This window comes from Drosophila mauritiana, chromosome 3R, assembly GCF_004382145.1.
Source record: "Drosophila mauritiana strain mau12 chromosome 3R, ASM438214v1, whole genome shotgun sequence".
NCBI lineage: Eukaryota > Metazoa > Arthropoda > Insecta > Diptera > Drosophilidae > Drosophila > Drosophila mauritiana.
Genome location: NC_046670.1, coordinates 7,083,868 through 7,101,707, shown reverse-complemented (window position 1 = coordinate 7,101,707; position 17,840 = coordinate 7,083,868). Strand labels below are relative to the sequence as shown.

Sequence of the window (17,840 nt, the reverse complement as noted above, 5' to 3'; positions counted from 1 at the left end):
TACGAAATTGGCTAAAGAGTGGGTGGACGTAGTGTATGTTAGAATGTGGATCTCTTATGAAATTGGTAATACCTAGCTATTAATCACATACTGACCTCCTTAAATCAAATGATACTTAAGATATCTTCAGCTTTGTGGTATCTTTAAAACTCCACACTTTGTGCCACAAAACAAATACCTGAACACGAACGATTTGTAGACAGCACTTATTATAAACCTAATGGCATAACTTCCAAGTCAAATATACCTAACTACTTCATATCTGCATATAACTATTTTTCACAAGCTGCTTCAGATATAAACTAGCAATGACCAGATCTGGATGGAATAGAGCTTACTTACAGACCAAATCGATATATATTCCATGGTATTTATAGAGATTAGTATGTTTATAAAGTTTTGTGAATAGGTTAGTAAGTGAGCTGATGCTGGAGATACACGAATATATTCTGCAAATATTTAAATAAAAAATCTGGAAACCCAAATTGAATAACGATTTATATTGTAGTTCAAAATTGTGGGATACAATGTTTAATTCGAATGTAGAGAGCAAGACCCATAAGTATGCAATTCGATTTTTAGTACCATACTTTATTCTATGAAACTCATATAAAATACACTTAGTATAATTTATATAATTATATTATATACTTTATAATTAATTATAGGATGGGCTATCTTATGTTGCTCGTAACTAGGCAAACATCAATAGGTGGCAGAGTGCCGGTAATCTCCAAGAATCGTAGAAGGATGTTGCAATAGGTGTCTCCTATGGGCGGAGATTCAGTTCCTTCCGCCGGGCTTCTAGCCACCTCGTCAGGAGTGTCCAACTCCCTAACATAATCCATAAAGTTGTCCACATTGATGGGTGCCTCCGCCTTCGCCTTTGCTGGTTCCGCCTGCAACTTCCTCTGGAACTCACTTCTGTAGTAGTCGTTGATCATGGACATCATCCCCTTGGAATACCAGTAGATGATGCCAATCAAGAAGAGGCCTTGCATAAAAGGACCGACCATTTTGTATCCTTCCACTTGATTCACTTATTTGTTCGATAGATCCTTTGGTTTCTACTGCTGATGCTCCTCGCGAAAGCTTTCAAGCCACTGATTAACCATGTAGAATTGCTCCTTGATGTGCGGCCAAGCCATGGTGACAATTAGCATTATGGTATTGGCAAAGACAAAGAGTTTCATCATTTCAAATGCTGATGGAAAGGGGTTATATTTATTAGTTAAATGAGCTAAATATTTTTAAGGAGCCAAAATTACAGACCCTCCGGAGTGCGAAGATAGTCGCCGAAGCCGGAATTTAGATCCTTGTCGTCCTTCTCGTCCACCTTCTGCTCATGTTTATGCTTATCCTTCTCCTCTCGGCTCTTGCCCTTACCACCACCCTCGACTTTATCCTTGCCAGAGTGTCCTTTTCCGTGCTTGTTCCTTCCGTATCCCGTGGATGAATTGGCAAAGGCCGATTTCTTCGGCTTCATTGCATCCAGATAGCAGCAGTTGGTCAGCCCGCACTGGACTGCATTTGATTGGAGTTGGTCCTGGAAGTGCTCTCCGTCTGGTGCTTCCTCGCCAACTGCTGCTCCGCAAATGACACACTCTTTGTGGTGCCAATTGTCGTGGCGCCGCTTCTGGCAATTCTATGGTTTCCATTTTATTGATTTGCGATTTCTGCTTGTCGCTTTGGCTGGGTGGGATTGGTGGGACAGGTGACCAAATAGAAATATGTTGTTAGTAGAGCAATGCGCTTGGATATTTTGCCGGGCATGTGTGCTTACTATACGAGCCACACGAAATGTGTGTCAGCTTGGTGGATGAAGGTGGTCGTCGGGTGGGCAGGTGTTGTGGGTTTACATTGGTCCCAAATGGCTTTGGTTTCTGAAAGCTTATTTCAAAATCATGCGAGCCATTTTTAATTTATTTAATGCCCTATTCTGCCAAATAGTTTATAATAGATTTGCATTGATCAGATCTGAATCTAATGTAAACTTTACATTTTAAACAAAATACGTGTAGATGCCGAACCTTTGATTTATTCCCAAAAGTATGCAACCCAATATACATATTCGATTCGCGATAAGCGAATGTTTAAAGAGCTAAATTCGAATACTGTTCGCGAATACTTGACAGACACTAAAACTAACTTATCATATACGTCCAGACATATATTAAGTATACGTTATTAAGTGAACGCAATAAGTTGCTGTCCCTTGTTTACTGCAGCTCCGACCGGTGGCTGCTCCTTGTCCCGCGTGACCAGGCAACATGTGCCGAGGCCGCCCAGGATGACCAGCAGACAGAAGGCGGACAGGGAGAGGGCGGGACTCACCTGCCTGAGCAGCGTGAGAAAAGAGGCGGAGAGCTGCCACACCCTCGCCCACGTGACGGCGGAGAAGGAGAGGCAACTACGCTGCTCCACTGGCACTAGTTCGCCCAGGCAGGCCAAGATCATGGACTGGGCGCAGGCCACGGCCGCCTGGGGAAGCGAGGCCATCAGCAAGCCCAGCGTCAGTCCATACACCTCAGGCATATCCTCCTCGGCCAGGAACCAACAGATGCTACCGATGCAGCCGACCACGATGGCAAATCCCCCGGCCCACTGCCACTTGCGTTCACACTGATTGAAGGTCAGGTGGAGGGCCAGGAAGCAACCCAGCATCTCGGCCAGCCCCATGGCCAATGTGTTGGACACCAGGTGCTCCCTGCCAAAGGACCGCACATGGAGCAGCAGCCCAGTGTTGACCACCATGAAGGTGGCCAGTGCCATGTGCACGGCCACCAAGTGGAAAGTACTCTTGCGCTGGCCCATCCACAAGTGCATCCAATGCACTGCGGGCATTGGCTCCAGCATCCTTTCCCTCAGCTCCTCCAACTGCGCGGGTAACTCCTTGGACACTTTGTGCATTCTACCATTGGTACGGGCTGCTTCCAGCAGGACTCCCACCGTTCGCTCGATGGCCAGTTGGGCTTCCTTGGTGTGTTGCAGCTGCCAGCGCGGTGAGTCCGGAGTCCAGGGCAGCAGGAAGACAATCACCAGCAAGGAGAGAGTTACACCCAAGTATATGTGCTGCCAGCTGGGAGCATTGGAGGCCAAGCCAGGGAGCAGGATCAAGCCCAGAGCCCAGAAGCAGTCGTAAAGCAGGAGCGCTCCTACGCGATATTTTCCCGCTGTTATGTCACCAACTGGAAAGCAGGTTATTTAATATTAAAATATTCTTAAATATTCAATTTTACTTACATATATACTGCCCCGAGGTGATCATAAAGCAGCACGAAACAGCAGCCAGGCATCGGAGTCCACAGTGCAGACTGAAGTCCTTGACTAGACCCATCAGCAGGCTGCACATGAGCAGGCACCAGATGCCAGTTCCATAAATCTGTCGGGGACTCAGAACCCGCATCAACTTGGTGGCCGCCACGCCACCGATTAGGAGGCCAAAGAGGTGCCAGTACTGCGACCAGGCCACAAAGAAGTCGCACAGACACACCAAATCGAACTCCATGGTCAGGGAGTGGAAGCCCGTGGTGTAGAGGAACTTCCGACACTGGCGCATGGCGTAGCCGGACTCTCCGTAGTTAACCATCACATAGCAGTGGTCCAGCGAGACGGTGGAGTTGACCTCCGGCCCGAAAGCCCTCGTATCACACTTGTACTCCTCCTCGGGGTACAAATCCGGCGCTGTGAACAGGATGCAGGCCATGAACCAGGCGGCGGGAATCTTGCAGAGAAACAGGATGAGCAGGGAGCGCAGTTGCCAGGGCCCAAAGTCCCCCATGATGTGTGTGATGACATCGTCATCGTTGTCATCTGCTAGATTATTTGCTTTCGGGGGAGGAGTTTGAGGAGATACCTCGTTGGCCTTCGGATCAGTGCAGGTGAAGCTGTGCGCCATGTGGCCCAAATCCAAAGGAGCGGGCGAGTTTCGGCGTATATTGGGCATCCAGCCTCGATTAAGATTATCCTCCTTCATTCTTAGTTAGCTGCCAAATTTAGTTACCACGTCTTGGGAGTGCCGACCCTCCAGCATGACTGCGACTTCGCTTAGCACCTCACCTGGGCAGGTAAACTCGAGGGCTCCGGTTTGCGGTGCCTGCCTACGACGTCGTCGCTAATCAAATCACTCCAAATAAGCGGAGCAACGTTCCTAACCGATTGTGCAAACATTTGGGCCGACAAGTTGCGATCTATTTTCGCGGCGACCATACGGATTTATGGGAGGATCTACCGGGGAATCCGATCGCGGTGGCGTGCAATTGACATGATTGAAGCTAATGAATTGGACAGGTAAACAACATCGGAATTCGAACTTATTGGAAAGCTGCGCAGCTGTGGATTCGTTTAAATTAATGGTATCGCCATATTTTATATAATAGATATTTATTTATCTAGTCTACTCCCGAGTTTCCAAGTGCATGGCTTTTGAATTATTGAATATGGCCTAGAACTCTTAGCCAATGCTATGGTCTCCCACTTCATTACTTCTTGAATGATCGTGAACCAAGGCCTAGTGTTGTCCACATCCCCATCGAAATATGATGTAATATGTTTGTGCTCAAATGTTACGTGTGTGAGTTGCTACTTTCGTTGGCCAATTGCATGTTCCACTTGCATTTTCACGAAAAACTTGTTTCGGGAGGACCAAGGCATTTCTTTTGCCAAGCCAGTTAGGCGTTGAAAGTGAGTAGCTCACCGGATCAGTAGCTATCGTGGCTTCAAAGTGGCCACACCATGGACAACGCCGAAGTGAGTACTGTGGAGCACCAGACGGATATTTACCAAGATGCAGTGGTCTTCATAACGGGTAATACAGAGGCGAAGTCCAAAAGAGACTGTTCACAGATGGTTAACTTTAATAGGAGCAACTGGCTTTGTGGGCAAATCGCTGCTGGAGAAGCTGCTCTGGAGTTTTCCGCAGATCAAGCGGATCTACATGCTCATCCGGCCCAAGGGCGGAGTCACAGTGGAGGAACGATTTCGCGGATTCCTTCAGAATCCCATTTTCGAACGCCTAAAGTCGGAGCATCCAACGCAGCTGAAGAAAATCTTTCACTTCTCTGGCAACATTGAGGACGACAACTTTGGTATGGCTTTACAGAGAAATTGTAAATGAAAACTCATGACTTCGCCAGACTTTTCCACCAACAGGTTTAAATGAGTCCGACAGATCGGTGTTGTGTGCCGAGGTCAACATTATTTTCCACAGTGCAGCAACAGTAAGTCCGAGGGGTATTCCCCAAGATTTTCCCACTGATTGGGGTCTTCAAATTCCAGGTACGATTCAATGAGTGTCTGAAGGTGTCGGCTCGAGTCAATTCGCAGGCCACCTACAATCTTCTAGAGCTCTGCAGGCAGATGCCTCAACTGAGGGTAAGGAGCTCCAGTCCGTAGATTCCATCTTTCTAACTAAGTAATGGGTCAAATCTCTAGAGTTTTCTGTACGTCTCGACGGCCTACTGCAATCCGGGTCGCAAGTATGTGGATGAGCAAGTGTACCCCACCATGCCGCCGGTGGATTGGCGTCAGTTTCTAGCAGCCACCCAGAAAATACCCGACGACTATCTGAATCGCCTGGCCGATTATATAAAGGGTCCGCATGTCAACACCTACACCTTCACCAAATCCATTGCCGAGCAGATTGTTAATGCATACAAGGATGTGATTCCCATAGTGATAGTGAGGCCTTCGATAGTCACTGCTGCGTACAGGGAGCCCTATCCCGGATGGATTGACAATATCCAGGCCATTAGCGGGATCATGATGGAAATTGGCAAGGGCGGCATCAGCAGCATCCTAGGGGACAAGGATCTTATATGTGACATCATCCCAGTGGACTTTGTGGTCAATGCCATGATCATGATGGTCGGCAAGGCGAAATTGGGAAGGTAACTGGATATTAAATACTCCCTAATTATGTTGGTTCTCATGGTGATATTCCATAGCTTGAGCATCTGTAACGCCACTTCGGGAGTGACCAATCCCATCACCTGGCAGCATCTTGGCGAGCTCACAATGAAGTGGTCGCGTATCTATCCCACCCGGCGGATGATTATGTTTCCCAACTTCAAGTATAGGTGCAGTGCCTTTAACCACGAGTTGGCTGTGTGGATTCTGCACTTTATGCCCGCCTTGCTAATGGATCTGCAAACCCTGCTGTTGGCCCAAAAGAAACGACTGGTGACACCAATTGCCAAGAAATTCCGACAGGCTTGTCTAGCAGGTATCTTTATGAAATATCTTCAGCAAATACAATCGTTCATTGAACTGCTTACAGGTAGCTTTTTTTCGCTGAACGAGTGGATCTTCAAGAACAAGAGCCGTTTCTATTTCAAGGAAATAATTGAAAATGGTACATATCCCACTCTCTATTGGAATCTGGAGGAGCTGGACTACGATGACTATGTGCGGCGTCACATGATTGGAATCAACAAGTACCTGCACCGCGAGAAGTTCACCGTTGACTCAAACAAGTTTATGGTGACCAGGTGAGTCGTTCGTTCATCATTTCCGTCTTTGTATCCAGCTCAGATTAGGATTGTTGTTAAATTTTCCTTTTATGGGGACTTGGATTCAAAAACAATACATTAAAGTATTAAATTTTTTACAGGATTTATTGGTTCTGGATATTCCTGCACTTGATGTTCTACATGATGCTTGTCTATATTGCATTTTAGTCAAGTAGATTTTGAGTGTTTAGCGATAAGCAGGTAAATTAATAATGAGTGTAAAAGGCGTTGTTTTAAATATTTATTTATAATATAAGTTACAGTCTCACTAGTTCTCTTTTTTGCGTTTAGATGTATTTTGAGCAGATGCTACTGGTCAAAAGCACTACATAAAAGTTTAAAACATATTTAAGAACTTGTCTATCTCATTGTAGAAATCGTTCCCTGACTGGTGGCTTCTCCGACACCCGTTAACACAAAGTATACACCATAGGCTGTGTATAATCTGTTCTAGCGGGAGTCGGTGAAGGCACCTGTCAGGGAAACGATTTATACAATGAAGTGATCAAGAACTGAGTTCTCGTAATGGGTTTTTATTTTCTCGCCATTGGTTAGCAATGAACATCTTTGGTCAGCACGCCGCCACTTGCTCATTGGGATGCCCCAGGATGCGGTCCAGTCGCGTGTGATTGTCGATGTTTTCCTGTTGTTCTCATTGGTTCCAATAATCTTAAACTAAAATTCTTATAAGCTCGATGGGAATCAAAATCATCAAGGAATTTTTACAAACTTTGATTAGTACGTCTTGCAATGGACGGACCTCATTAATTCAAACTTTTAGTTTATAACTAGAACTCTTGTAAGTTCGTAGTCCAGATGATAGCCATCACGGAATTCTTACAATTGTTGGTAAGTGCGTCCACCAAATCGATAAGGCAAAATATACTTTCGTCTATGTTTTAGGATTGTCACTGTCAAGATAATGACTAGTTTCCCTTGCCTTAAATGTCACCTGTTTCCTACCTATCGTATAGTACTATTTGTTGGTTAGTATTCGGGAAAATAAACCCACAAATATACCCTCGGATATATGGAGCTGTCAAAGGATCTTGAGAACGAAAAGAAGGAACAGAAGAGCCTCGATTGGAGGGACACTATGAGTCAGATGGAAATGATGAGTCTCCTTGGTATGCAATCGAATTCTGGGGAAACCGTGACTTTGGCTAAGCTGCGCAATATCCGGAACAGATCTTTTAGTTTAGATCCGGAGAAGCGTAAAAATGGCAGAATTTGAACAATGGAACATTTACAAAATTCAGAGCCATAAAAAATACTGAAATGCGTATCGTTTTATCGCCTATTAAATAAAATAAAAGCAGAATATTTTCAGGGTTTTTCGATAGTCACCAAGTGCTAGGACAATAGTTTGAGTAACAAGATATATATCATAAGTAAAATTTATTTAGTGGTTCGACCCACTTACACTCTACAAATATTTTTTAGTAAAACTGCAAGCATTTAAAGTAACAATTCACTTAACCTAATCACAGAAGAATGTTTTTTCATTAGCTGACTAATACAAAGACTATTGATTGGCAAAAATAGGCTGTCGTCTTGGGCTACAATCGAGTATTGTTCACATCGGATTCGACGGTCCAAACTGGTGCGTTCAATGGAGACTGCTCCTTCGTGTTGCTCGGCTCCAAGTGTGGCACTACCGGGGACACACTTATCCTGGGCGTGAGGAGCAGGCTGGTGCAGATTCCGCCCAGAATGCTGAACACACAATACGAAGTCAGCGACATGGCCGTGTCGATCTTCCTCAGGACATTGAAGAACGGAGCTGAGAGGAGCCACACCCGGGCCCAGGTGACCACGGAAAAGACGAACAGCTGCTTCTTGTTCGCCGGCATCAGTTCGTTCATGCAGGCCAGGATCATCGATTGGGCACACGAAACAGCCGCCTTGGGAATGGTGGCTATGATCATCCAGAGGCTCACTTTTAGATCAGCATCCACTGAAGAATAAGCATAGTCCATAAATTGCATTTATGAAGTTATAAAGAATAACTTACTTGAGTCCGCATTGGTGAAGATCCAGCCCATGCATCCAAGGATTCCAGCTAATATATTAAAGACCCCTGCACATTGCCACTTCCACTTGTTGTGCTTGAGTGTAAAGTGCAGCGCCAGGAAGCAGCCAATGATCTCCGAAAATCCTGCAGAATGGTTTATATAAAATTGGATTAAATAATTTCTATGAAGAGAGTTTTTTGGATTGTGCTTGAAGGTCATTTAGTTGATAGCTACTAATATTATATCGATGCCACGTTGCTAAAGTGGTTTTGTTTTATGAAGATACCGAGAACCCTACTCACCCATGGCAATAGTGTTGGGCACCAGATAGTCTCTTCCAAATGATCTTATGTTGAGCAGCATGCCCATGAAGTTGATGACGAAGAAGGCCAGTGCCAAGTGGGCAGCGACCATGTGCGTCTTGGCCCGCTTTCCCTTCCACAACTCAGTCCAAGGAGCTGGTGGGGGTTGGGCCTTCAAGCGCTCACTTAGTTGCTCCAGCTGCAGTCGGAAATCCGGAGGGATCTTAAACGTGCGATCATTGATCGCCGCTCCCTCACGCACGATTTCCTCCACATTGTCAATGGAGAAACGATCTGCAGCGTGCCGGAGCAGCCAGCGCGGGGAATCCGGAGTCCAGTAGAGCAGCAGGATCAGCATGACAGTGGGGAATGTGATGCCCACATAGATCAGGGACCAGCTGTTGAAGAACGAGGAGAGTCCTGGCAACAGGATCACGCCAATGGACCAGAAAGTGTCGTATAGGATAATGGCACCAATGCGATGCATTCCCGCCGTGATGTCCGCAACTGGCAGATTGGATTTTATTATAAATATTTATACTGAATAGTTATAAATCCACTTACATATGGCTTGACCAGCTGTGAACATGATCGCACAACAGACAGCGGAGAGGCAACGGAATGCGCAGTGCAGACTAAAATCCCTGGCGTATCCAGTGACTACTCCACACAAAATCTGGGCTACGGCGCCCACACAATAGGTGCTCCTCGGGCTGATGGCCAGCATCATCTTGGTGCCCATAACGCCGCCTACAAGAACTCCGAACAGATGCCAGTACTGAGTCCAGGCCACAAAGATGTCCCTCAAGCAGACCAGATTGAATTGCATGATCAGGGAGTCGAAACTGGAGACGTAGGTGAACTGCTCGCACTCAGAGCTGGTACCAGTGGACTCGTCGAGGACATAGCACTGGTTATCTGAAACACTGAAACTGGAGTTGCTGCTGCTAGTCAAATAACTGGTGTCGCAGGTGAACTCCGAGCCGGGATAGAGTTCCGGTCCGGTGAAGATGATGCAGGCCATGAACCAGGCGGCGGGAATTTTGCACAGAAAGATGATGAGGATGGTTCTCAGCTGCCAGATGCCAAAGTCGCCTACAACATCGGCGATGACATCGCTACCGGCAGGTGCTGGAGGTGGCGTTGCCATCCTCTTGTCCAGGTCATGCTCCATCTCATTGGGTAGGATGTGGGGGGCAGTGGATTCTCCACCTCGGGCGGGCGACGGATTGACCATGGCTTCTATTTATTGAAACATTCTGCGATCGAAGCATATTTGATGATTTCTCATTTATTTATTTGCTTTATTTCTTTCATTTCAATACCCCTTACAGTAGATTTTACCCTTCCATCCCAATTGAAGTAAATTGAAAGCGGTTTACTGATGAAATCAGTCGAACGAGGCATTGAATATCACGAGAGATTGTTGAAATATCTGCGGTTACTTTTCACTTGACTGACTTTCATTACTGCATTGACAAGTAAATGTCATAAATAAACACCTGAGCAAAATTCATAGATTAAATCTAACTTTAAACTTTCCTAAAACCCCATACTTGTAAGATCATTTTTCATTTCCAACAACTCTGTAATCGCGTTTAATTGAACTCATTAATAAATTAGCTAAGCTCTTGATTTACTTCAGCCAGTTCGAAGTTCTTGTTTGCTTTACTCTGTCACTGATATCATATCTCAAATCACGACTGACCGTAGTTTGGTCGATAAGGCAGAAGCAAAAGATAATGATGACTTTATCTGTTTGCTAGCCCTTATTTGCCGAGGGCAAACATGGCGAAAGATTTAGTTGTTAATTCGCGACATATTCGCTTTGTTGGCTCATCTGTATTGACAGACTCTTTATGCTTCAGTTTCACAGGTGCTAATTGACGATTGTCTGGCTCACAATTGGTCCCACCTCCAGTCTGTCCACCTATTGGTAGCGCAAATATTTTAACTTCTAATTTTCCAGGCAGTGCTAATTGCAGAAAACTGGTCGTGCCGGTGCTAGATATTCGAATTTCCTATTCGATATCGCCATTTGATATACAGCTGGGCAATGACAGTGGAGGTAGGTCTTTCTATCAGATCAACTTGTTTCAATTCGAGCCCAAATGCAAATTAATAATTGCTTATGGGGCAGGAAAACTGAGCCACTGGAAAGGCGGTACTCGTTTCGAATTAATGGAATGCTCGACTTTTTGACACTGTGCATTTGTTGGCTTACATGCACTGTGTATTTAATATTTAATGCAAAAAACTGCAACACGATAATGCACTTTTAGGAGGCAATCAATAAATGCTAGTTTTAAAATCGATATGCATAGTAAATAATTTCTCTATTTAATAAACAAATATTTATTTGTAATTAACCGACCTTTATATAGCACAATATCACTTCTTGATTTATTGAGGGTTCGATCACAGTGTTGAGTCCACAAACAGCCAAATATTTCGGAATACAATTTATTTCTCGCGATGTCTCTTTGCTGTTTGTTTGACTTTATACAAATTAATTTAAAATAATTAAACGACAATAAAAACTATGCACGCCGCGGATGCCCGTTCGTAAAAGGCAGCTTTCCGATTTGCACGTCCCAGCTCGATTTTCTTATTGGGTTCTTGGAGCACACGCGTCCCAATCGGCCGAGAATCAAATGGCAACTGACGCCAATGTCGCACTGGGCGCTATAGACAGGGAGTGAGCCGACTGGCTACTGGCTGTCCACTCGGAAACTCGAGGCGTTAATTTACTTAATGAATTTGCTCAAATAATAAAAAGTTATTGAACGGGTTAGTTTTTCGAGCATTTCTCCTTAGTTTCTATTGTTTTTTAGGCTTCATAAAGTATTTGGCACATTCGGGATTTTAGTTGGGTTATTGAGACATTTTTTTCTCTTGTTTGCCTATTAAATATTTAATTTTATTGAATAGCTGACGACGAATCGATAGGGTGTCTTTCAATGCTCTTTATGTTATTAGTTTGAGCTTACCCCTATCGAGTGTGCATTATCTCAGGTGAGGAGGTGGGTTTATGGCTTGGGAGCCATCACATTATTACTTTACGTTATCGCCGTTTGCCACTCGGGCTTGTACAAATTCTTCATCGCCTTCCTTGAGGATTTCTATTTTAATCTTTATTGTCTAGGTCGCTTTTTTTTAGCGCTTCTAATTACTCATCGATTGTGGTGCTCTTCATTAACCTACATTAATATCGAGCTATAGATTAATACTCTTAACGTTATCTGTATTTCAACATAAAGTCTTTCTTCCAGGATCTACATCACAATTTTATTATCATAAGTATGTCATTTAAATCAGTTTAATTCGGACTAATTATTTACTCACCGTTTGCTAATTAAGAGCTTTCTGAAGACTCTAAACAGAAGAAATAAATAATTAAATTAGCAATATATGACGTGAAATGATCGACTTTAATTTTATGGCGAAATTCAATAAACATCTGGTCTTTGGATCCAGATGTTTACATCAATCACTCGAATTAGAATTTTTAAAAGATATATTGAGGGAAAAATAAAACATAAATCAAAAATATAATACATAATAGATAATATAACATTTATTTTAATAATCACCGAATAATTGAGTGTACACTTTATACAAATGACTTAATATCTTAAGATCGATCAAAGCCTACTTTCGGGCTACGCAAAAGCTCTTCAAATGGTTTCCGAGCTGTGCGCTCTGTGAGCTTCCGGACCACTCTGATCCACTTCCATCTCGATCTCGCTGGAGGGATGGAAATTGATGTGCCAAATGTCGGCTATGCTAACTGCCATGTTCCGCTCGAAGTTGCTGAGAAGCTCATTGCTGTAGGCACTGCAATCCGAACTCACTGTGCTGCAGCGGCGCAGGATGATGGCCGACTGGCGACGATAGGTGTTGGGCGTGGGCACCTGGCTGATCTGGGGCTGTTCCGTGTTCCAGTAGTAGCGGTTCAGGCGGCGCAGGGCCAAGCCGTAAATCCAGCCCATGGTGGCCAGGATGGTGATGGGGACCAGGTGGTGGATGACAGTGAGACAGCTCAGAAACGGGCAGAAGAGCAGGCACACGCGGCTAAATGAGATCACGGAAAGCATAAGGACCACCCGCTTCTCCTTGGACACAATCTCACTGGTGCAGGTGGTCAGCACTGCAATCGAGGCGGAGTTGGCTATCTTTAATATAAGCCAAAACACCAGTTCCAGTCCCACGCGACGCGAATTGCGTTCTGTAAAAAGATTATCCCATTTAAAATGTAATTATTCGATATCCTTTACAATGCTCACCAGTTTCGGGCAGCAACCAGATCAGATAGGTGCTGAGACCAGCTATAATCATCAGATTTCCTGCCCACCGCCAATGACGACGCGTGTACAGGATCAGGTATAGGCCCACAAAAAGGCCCACCATCTCAGCAAATCCCATGGCCGCTGTGTTCACATGCACTTGTTGGGCGCCCAGGTTTCGAATCATCAACAGAATGATGTTGTAGAGCACCATAGCACCACCCCAGATCAAATGGATGTACACGAGCTGGCTGCGTTTCGTCTCGCCATCCCAGACTTGGCAGTAGCTGTGCTTCTGTTTGGATTTCTGGTCCAGGTCATTGGCGTATATTGTGAGCTGCACATCGAGGGTAAGTGGAACCTTTCGGTTATTGTATGTGGCTGATTCCAGCAGCTGACGCAGCGCAGCCTCCACCCGCTGATGTTGGAGCAGCCAGCGAGGAGCATCAGCTATCCAACGATGCAGCCATACCAGCACAATGAGGGAGGACGAGATGGCCACGTACAGGTAGCTCCAGTTGTCGAAATATATCGATATGGCGGGCAGCAGGACGAGACCCATGGACCAGAAGAGCTCCGATAAGGTGACCACTATGATGCGAGCCTTACCCGAGGTTATGTCGTTCACTAAAAAGAAAAGTGAATAAGTTCGTGTCTTGGGTCTTTTGATTTGATCAGATCAAGCTTAAATGGAAGTTACTGTGTTGATACTTCCATACTTACATATAAATTGCCCGGAAGTGTACATGAGAGCACAAAATATGGAAGTGAGACAGCGGAAGTAGATGTGCAACTGATAGGTGTCCACCAAGCCGGTGAGATTACCACAAAATATCTGTCCAATCATGCCCAGCAACATCAAGCGACGCGGACTGATTCTTAAGAATAAAAAACCCGAGTTATCACAATGAAATAATATAAATATTTTTATCAAATACATACTTCTTGAGTGCTGAGTAGGCCATGAGTCCGCCAATCAGGGCACCAAGTGCGTGAAAAGATTGCGTCAGAGCCACAAGAACGCGACGGGAGCAAATTAGATCGAACTGACTAATCAGGGACTTGTAGTCAGTTCGGTGCTCTACGTGCTCACAGGGCAGCGACGACTGGCCACCTGGTTCCTTCGATTCCGAGGCGTTCCACTCCTGACCATGACTACGCACGAATCCTCGGGCCAGTGAGTTGGAATAGGCATTGCACACGTCCACGTTAAAGAGTCGATCCGTGCTGCGTGCATCCTGCCAGAGGGGATGGTTCCGATCAACATGCTCCGCCTGCGAGCGGCTAACATTCCAATCAGCCGGGTGACAGACGAGTTCCCCCTTCCAGGGATACGGAGCCGTATAGATAATGATGGCCGTGAACCATGCGCTTGGAATCTTGCAGAGGAATATCAGCAGGATGGTGCGCAACTGCCAGCGGCCAAAGCTGCCGTTCACCTGTTCGACCACGTCCAGTTCTGGAGGGGACTTCCTCGGAAAGCTACCCGTCGACTGCGAATCCGTCATGTCTGTGCTAACCGATCGGAGCTTACACCTCGCCGTACGTACGCGTACTGAGTTTGCTAATTTTTCATCGATCCCATGGGCTTGGAATGACGGGAGGGAAAATTATGTTTGCTCTTCCGTTTAGTTGTACCTCAAATTGGTGCAAATTAGTCGGAGATTTTGCGCTCCGTCTGGGTGATGTCTTATTATTAGGTTTGTTTTCTCCGCGTTTTTACATCTATGACGTAGGGGCGTTGAAAAAATGAGGAAGCTCTATTTAGAGCCTAATAAAGATTAATTGTCTTTAAAACGGAGAAATAAATTTTCCATTGTTGCGCGGTGCCCTGGTACTAATTAATTTCAGTAGTTTTGTTAATTATATTTATCAACAAGCTTTGCTCTATCTATATTTGGAGCAGTAGAAAGCTCCGAAAAGTCAACAAATATTTGTATTTCTAGTCAAGCGATAAACACGTTTGCAATAAGAATATTTGTAAAACATAAATAACTTTTAAACGTTAAATTTTTATATTCACCTCACCCCTCAAAGAGCATTAGCTATTTTATTATTTATAGGAGCACCTAAAAGAATGCAACACAAATCATTTATACCTTTAATGCCTTTTAACTTGGCTCACCAAATTTTTATGAAAGTAATAAATAAAGGCAGTTTTTGTATATTCAATAATTCATCTTTTATTAAATTTTCCTGCTTTCATTTGTTTTTTTTTCATATTATTCCCATTGTGTGTTTGCTTTCTACAAAATTGTTTGTTTCCCAAAATCATGAAATCGCAAATAATATTGTATTCTTTTATACTTGCTATATAAAATGGCCATGCGTGTGCCCCATCGATTATAATGCAATTAATCAATATTTGAAATATTTTACATTACTTCTGTTATGGGAAATGCTCTATATAATGTATTAGGCAATTGGCTTTGTGTGTAGTTCGTTGGCTTTGTTTGATCAATTTTGCTTTTTCGATTTTGGTATCAATCTCCAATTAGTTATTGTCTGAAATAATGATGATGTGTGAAACAAATCTACATATGTTCACTTCAACTGGCGAAAACGATAGGTAAAAAAGGACGAAACTTATTGCATTTCATTGCTCTTAATTCAAATGTTTTTCGTTTAACTTTATTCTGCAGTATTTACAGTGATGTCTAGTAGTAAAATAAAATAAATGCGTTGTTGGATCGAAAACATTTTCCAAGCACTATGCTCTTAGACTAAGTGTGGATTTGGCTTTGCAGAGACTTGGCGTAACAATAAACGAAAAGCTACGTATTACAAATTAATTAATTAATCTAATTTATGGCGGTGTAGTTGTGTGGGTGCGTTGTGAAGGTGAAAAGTGGATTCGAGTGGGCTCGCACCTCACAATGTTTGAAAAGGGAACTCGCGTTTAAGAAATAAACATTTTATGCAAAGTATTTACATTTTCTAAAATTTTCGGTGCGCGACTTAAGCAAGGAGTACAGTTATGGTCATAGATTTTATAGTTTTGCTTAGGTTTAGGTTTAGAGATAATATGCGCTCTGAGATTTTGCTCGTTTGTCCTTTAGTTGTGTTACGTTCGAATGAAACAAGCCAAGTCCGCTAGTTGTTTTTTGTCTGCTTAATTAACATTATGCTTAATCGCTAGTTTAAAGTCCTTCGGTTGATTTTTATGCTGATGCTTCTGCGTATTGGTAACCTTAGTGACCACCCCCCTATTCCGCCCTTCCCAGCTACATATTTATGAGTTGGTGTGTCCTACATCTAGTTCCTAATCGGTAATATTTGGTTTCGAGTTCAATGATCCGTGCTGAGCCCATCCTCCACGTTGCTGTCCCAGTTGAATTCCGTGACGCCCTGCTTGAAGTAGATGTTGCCCAGATTGGCGTAGCGCTGCTCAAAGTTTGTGTCCTTTGCCTTCAGATGTTCGAAACTAAAAACGAAAACAATAGTCATTAGTAAAATAAATAAATTAATCTAAAATGCTGCGTTATTGCTAGTCTTTAAAAAGTAGTAAGTGAGGAACAAATTAATAAGTTTAAAGTATCATTTCTAGTTACATACTTTGAATTAGAGGCATTGTTCAAACAAAAGGAATTTCTGTCTTGTTTTTTTCTTATATATACTTTATATAGCTCAGGCGTCCTTTATAATTACTTATATGATCCGTGGAAATGCAAATACCTTTGAAAAAAACATAATGCTTGCACGTACTGCCTCAGGTAGGCGAATATCTTAATCACCGTTTGCCTGAATGCATAATCTACTTTCTTCAGGGATTTACGCTGCAACTTGGCAATACTTCCACCCGACCCGACTCTGTACTGTGCCCTCCAATCCTACAAAAGCTGCTCAATTTACTTCTGCGCAATAGAATGGTTTCCTATATGCACCCCACCATTAAAAAGGGAACCTTCAATTGTTGATGCAGCTTGCCCGAGGTACAGCTGTATATAGCTATGTGCACAATGAGTAAATCCATGTCTTGGGCCAGTTCTTCAGTTACCTTGCCCGGGGCAATGTGAGCATTGCAGAAAATGTCAAAGGTCATAAGCGGCCATTATGCGGCCCAAGACAAAAGGGTCGCTTGGGATGCAGGCAGCCAGGCAGCCAGAGATTTTTACGGGGAAGGAAAAGGAGCGGAAAAACAAAGAAATGTGAGGGAAAACCCCGTCAACAGGCTTAAGTCATAGTTAATGAAGCGAGCTTGCAACTACCAGAGCTGCTTGGTGGTGCACGGGTATTTCCCTTCGTTTTTCGCCCCTGCTTACAAGACGGTTGAGTTGAGCCACCCTTGAGGAGGAAGCGCAGGCGCAGCTGTTCCGATTCGCTCGAGGAACTAAGGAACTGCGCAACTCTGGAAGCGTTCCCATCGAGTAACCATCGGGTATAAGGCGGTGCCAAGGGACACGTGTGCGTAATCAGCGTCGCAAGAATCCATCGGATTGCATGGCAGCCCTCACCCCTACCTTCTCATACTTCTACGAGGAGGTTCAGCATGAGAAAATTCCACCACATCGAAATCAAAAACGAGTTGCACGGGGTTGTTATGAAAAACGTAAACAATTTCCTGATTCTATATGTACAGGCTTTTTTGAATGCATATACAAGATATGACGTCTTTTAAGAACGCAGTTCAAGCTAAGCTGCTTTATAATGATGAAACTGTACACTTCTATATTTTAGATCAGAATACCTTTTATTCTTTTTTTTACAAACAATTTGACCGTATATGTA

The 17,840-nt window shown here is 43.9% G+C and overlaps 7 protein-coding genes across 8 annotated transcripts in view; 1 reads left to right on the top strand and 6 right to left on the bottom strand.

Moving 5' to 3' along the window:
* Positions 1-563: 563 nt before the first annotated feature.
* On the bottom strand, positions 564-1,036 carry LOC117145518. Its single transcript, XM_033311210.1, has one exon. The coding sequence runs from the start codon at positions 1,014-1,016 to the stop codon at positions 675-677; it is 342 nt and encodes a 113-aa protein (XP_033167101.1). The 5' UTR covers positions 1,017-1,036; the 3' UTR covers positions 564-674.
* Positions 1,037-1,052: 16 nt separating this feature from the next.
* Positions 1,053-1,590, bottom strand: LOC117145517. Of its 2 annotated transcripts, none has more exons than XM_033311208.1 (2): positions 1,273-1,590; positions 1,053-1,204 (listed from the first exon to the last, which is right to left on the bottom strand). In XM_033311208.1, exons 1-2 carry the CDS (start codon positions 1,484-1,486, stop codon positions 1,068-1,070), a joined length of 351 nt encoding a protein of 116 aa, XP_033167099.1. In that variant the 5' UTR covers positions 1,487-1,590; the 3' UTR covers positions 1,053-1,067. The 2 variants fall into 2 exon arrangements, with proteins under 2 accessions (XP_033167099.1, XP_033167100.1); XM_033311209.1 differs by having other exon boundaries at positions 1,114-1,204; positions 1,269-1,590.
* A 517-nt stretch (positions 1,591-2,107) lies between these two features.
* Positions 2,108-4,072, bottom strand: LOC117144131 (solute carrier family 22 member 3). The gene is made up of 2 exons (XM_033309155.1): positions 3,244-4,072; positions 2,108-3,188 (listed from the first exon to the last, which is right to left on the bottom strand). The coding sequence occupies exons 1-2, from the start codon at positions 3,974-3,976 to the stop codon at positions 2,188-2,190; spliced, it is 1,734 nt and encodes a 577-aa protein (XP_033165046.1). The 5' UTR covers positions 3,977-4,072; the 3' UTR covers positions 2,108-2,187.
* A 645-nt stretch (positions 4,073-4,717) lies between these two features.
* Positions 4,718-6,780, top strand: LOC117144985 (putative fatty acyl-CoA reductase CG5065). The gene is made up of 8 exons (XM_033310454.1): positions 4,718-4,807; positions 4,863-5,087; positions 5,152-5,219; positions 5,278-5,373; positions 5,434-5,888; positions 5,946-6,223; positions 6,278-6,488; positions 6,611-6,780. The coding sequence occupies exons 1-8, from the start codon at positions 4,735-4,737 to the stop codon at positions 6,675-6,677; spliced, it is 1,473 nt and encodes a 490-aa protein (XP_033166345.1). The 5' UTR covers positions 4,718-4,734; the 3' UTR covers positions 6,678-6,780.
* A 1,140-nt stretch (positions 6,781-7,920) lies between these two features.
* Positions 7,921-11,476, bottom strand: LOC117144984 (solute carrier family 22 member 13). Its single transcript, XM_033310453.1, has 5 exons — positions 11,201-11,476; positions 9,391-10,085; positions 8,827-9,333; positions 8,524-8,667; positions 7,921-8,466 (listed from the first exon to the last, which is right to left on the bottom strand). Exons 2-5 carry the CDS (start codon positions 10,061-10,063, stop codon positions 8,069-8,071), a joined length of 1,722 nt encoding a protein of 573 aa, XP_033166344.1. The 5' UTR covers positions 10,064-10,085; positions 11,201-11,476; the 3' UTR covers positions 7,921-8,068.
* Positions 11,477-12,381: 905 nt separating this feature from the next.
* LOC117143505 (solute carrier family 22 member 3) lies at positions 12,382-14,654 on the bottom strand. Its single transcript, XM_033308227.1, has 4 exons — positions 14,055-14,654; positions 13,836-13,990; positions 13,113-13,739; positions 12,382-13,054 (listed from the first exon to the last, which is right to left on the bottom strand). The coding sequence occupies exons 1-4, from the start codon at positions 14,618-14,620 to the stop codon at positions 12,504-12,506; spliced, it is 1,899 nt and encodes a 632-aa protein (XP_033164118.1). The 5' UTR covers positions 14,621-14,654; the 3' UTR covers positions 12,382-12,503.
* Positions 14,655-15,706: 1,052 nt separating this feature from the next.
* Positions 15,707-17,840, bottom strand: part of LOC117142610 (heparan-sulfate 6-O-sulfotransferase 2) — a 78,595-nt gene continuing 76,461 nt past the window's right edge. Inside the window, exon 6 of the mRNA XM_033306692.1 lies at positions 15,707-16,536. Within this exon, the coding sequence (XP_033162583.1) occupies positions 16,401-16,536 (136 nt within the window). The 3' untranslated portion in view covers positions 15,707-16,400. The remainder of the gene's footprint in view (positions 16,537-17,840) is intronic.

What these genes read in the sequence shown, in the direction of transcription:
- LOC117144984 (XM_033310453.1), bottom strand. Translation starts at nt 10,063, where the DNA reads ATGGTCAATCCGTCGCCCGCCCGAGGTGGAGAATCCACTGCCCCCCAC. An exon ending in CACAGCTGGTCAAGCCATAT is followed by an intron (nt 9,334 to 9,390) that starts GTAAGTGGATTT and finishes CCAATCTGCCAG; the next exon opens with TTGCGGACATCACGGCGGGA. An exon ending in CTTCACCAATGCGGACTCAA is followed by an intron (nt 8,467 to 8,523) that starts GTAAGTTATTCT and finishes CTTATTCTTCAG; the next exon opens with TGGATGCTGATCTAAAAGTG.
- LOC117144985 (XM_033310454.1), top strand. Translation starts at nt 4,735, where the DNA reads ATGGACAACGCCGAAGTGAGTACTGTGGAGCACCAGACGGATATTTAC. An exon ending in TTTTCCACAGTGCAGCAACA is followed by an intron (nt 5,220 to 5,277) that starts GTAAGTCCGAGG and finishes TTCAAATTCCAG; the next exon opens with GTACGATTCAATGAGTGTCT. An exon ending in AACAAGTTTATGGTGACCAG is followed by an intron (nt 6,489 to 6,610) that starts GTGAGTCGTTCG and finishes AATTTTTTACAG; the next exon opens with GATTTATTGGTTCTGGATAT.
- LOC117145518 (XM_033311210.1), bottom strand. Translation starts at nt 1,016, where the DNA reads ATGGTCGGTCCTTTTATGCAAGGCCTCTTCTTGATTGGCATCATCTAC.
- LOC117144131 (XM_033309155.1), bottom strand. Translation starts at nt 3,976, where the DNA reads ATGAAGGAGGATAATCTTAATCGAGGCTGGATGCCCAATATACGCCGA. An exon ending in CACCTCGGGGCAGTATATAT is followed by an intron (nt 3,189 to 3,243) that starts GTAAGTAAAATT and finishes CCTGCTTTCCAG; the next exon opens with TTGGTGACATAACAGCGGGA.
- LOC117145517 (XM_033311208.1), bottom strand. Translation starts at nt 1,486, where the DNA reads ATGAAGCCGAAGAAATCGGCCTTTGCCAATTCATCCACGGGATACGGA. An exon ending in CTATCTTCGCACTCCGGAGG is followed by an intron (nt 1,205 to 1,272) that starts GTCTGTAATTTT and finishes CCTTTCCATCAG; the next exon opens with CATTTGAAATGATGAAACTC.
- LOC117143505 (XM_033308227.1), bottom strand. Translation starts at nt 14,620, where the DNA reads ATGACGGATTCGCAGTCGACGGGTAGCTTTCCGAGGAAGTCCCCTCCA. An exon ending in GCCTACTCAGCACTCAAGAA is followed by an intron (nt 13,991 to 14,054) that starts GTATGTATTTGA and finishes TTTATTCTTAAG; the next exon opens with AATCAGTCCGCGTCGCTTGA. An exon ending in CTGGTTGCTGCCCGAAACTG is followed by an intron (nt 13,055 to 13,112) that starts GTGAGCATTGTA and finishes ATCTTTTTACAG; the next exon opens with AACGCAATTCGCGTCGCGTG.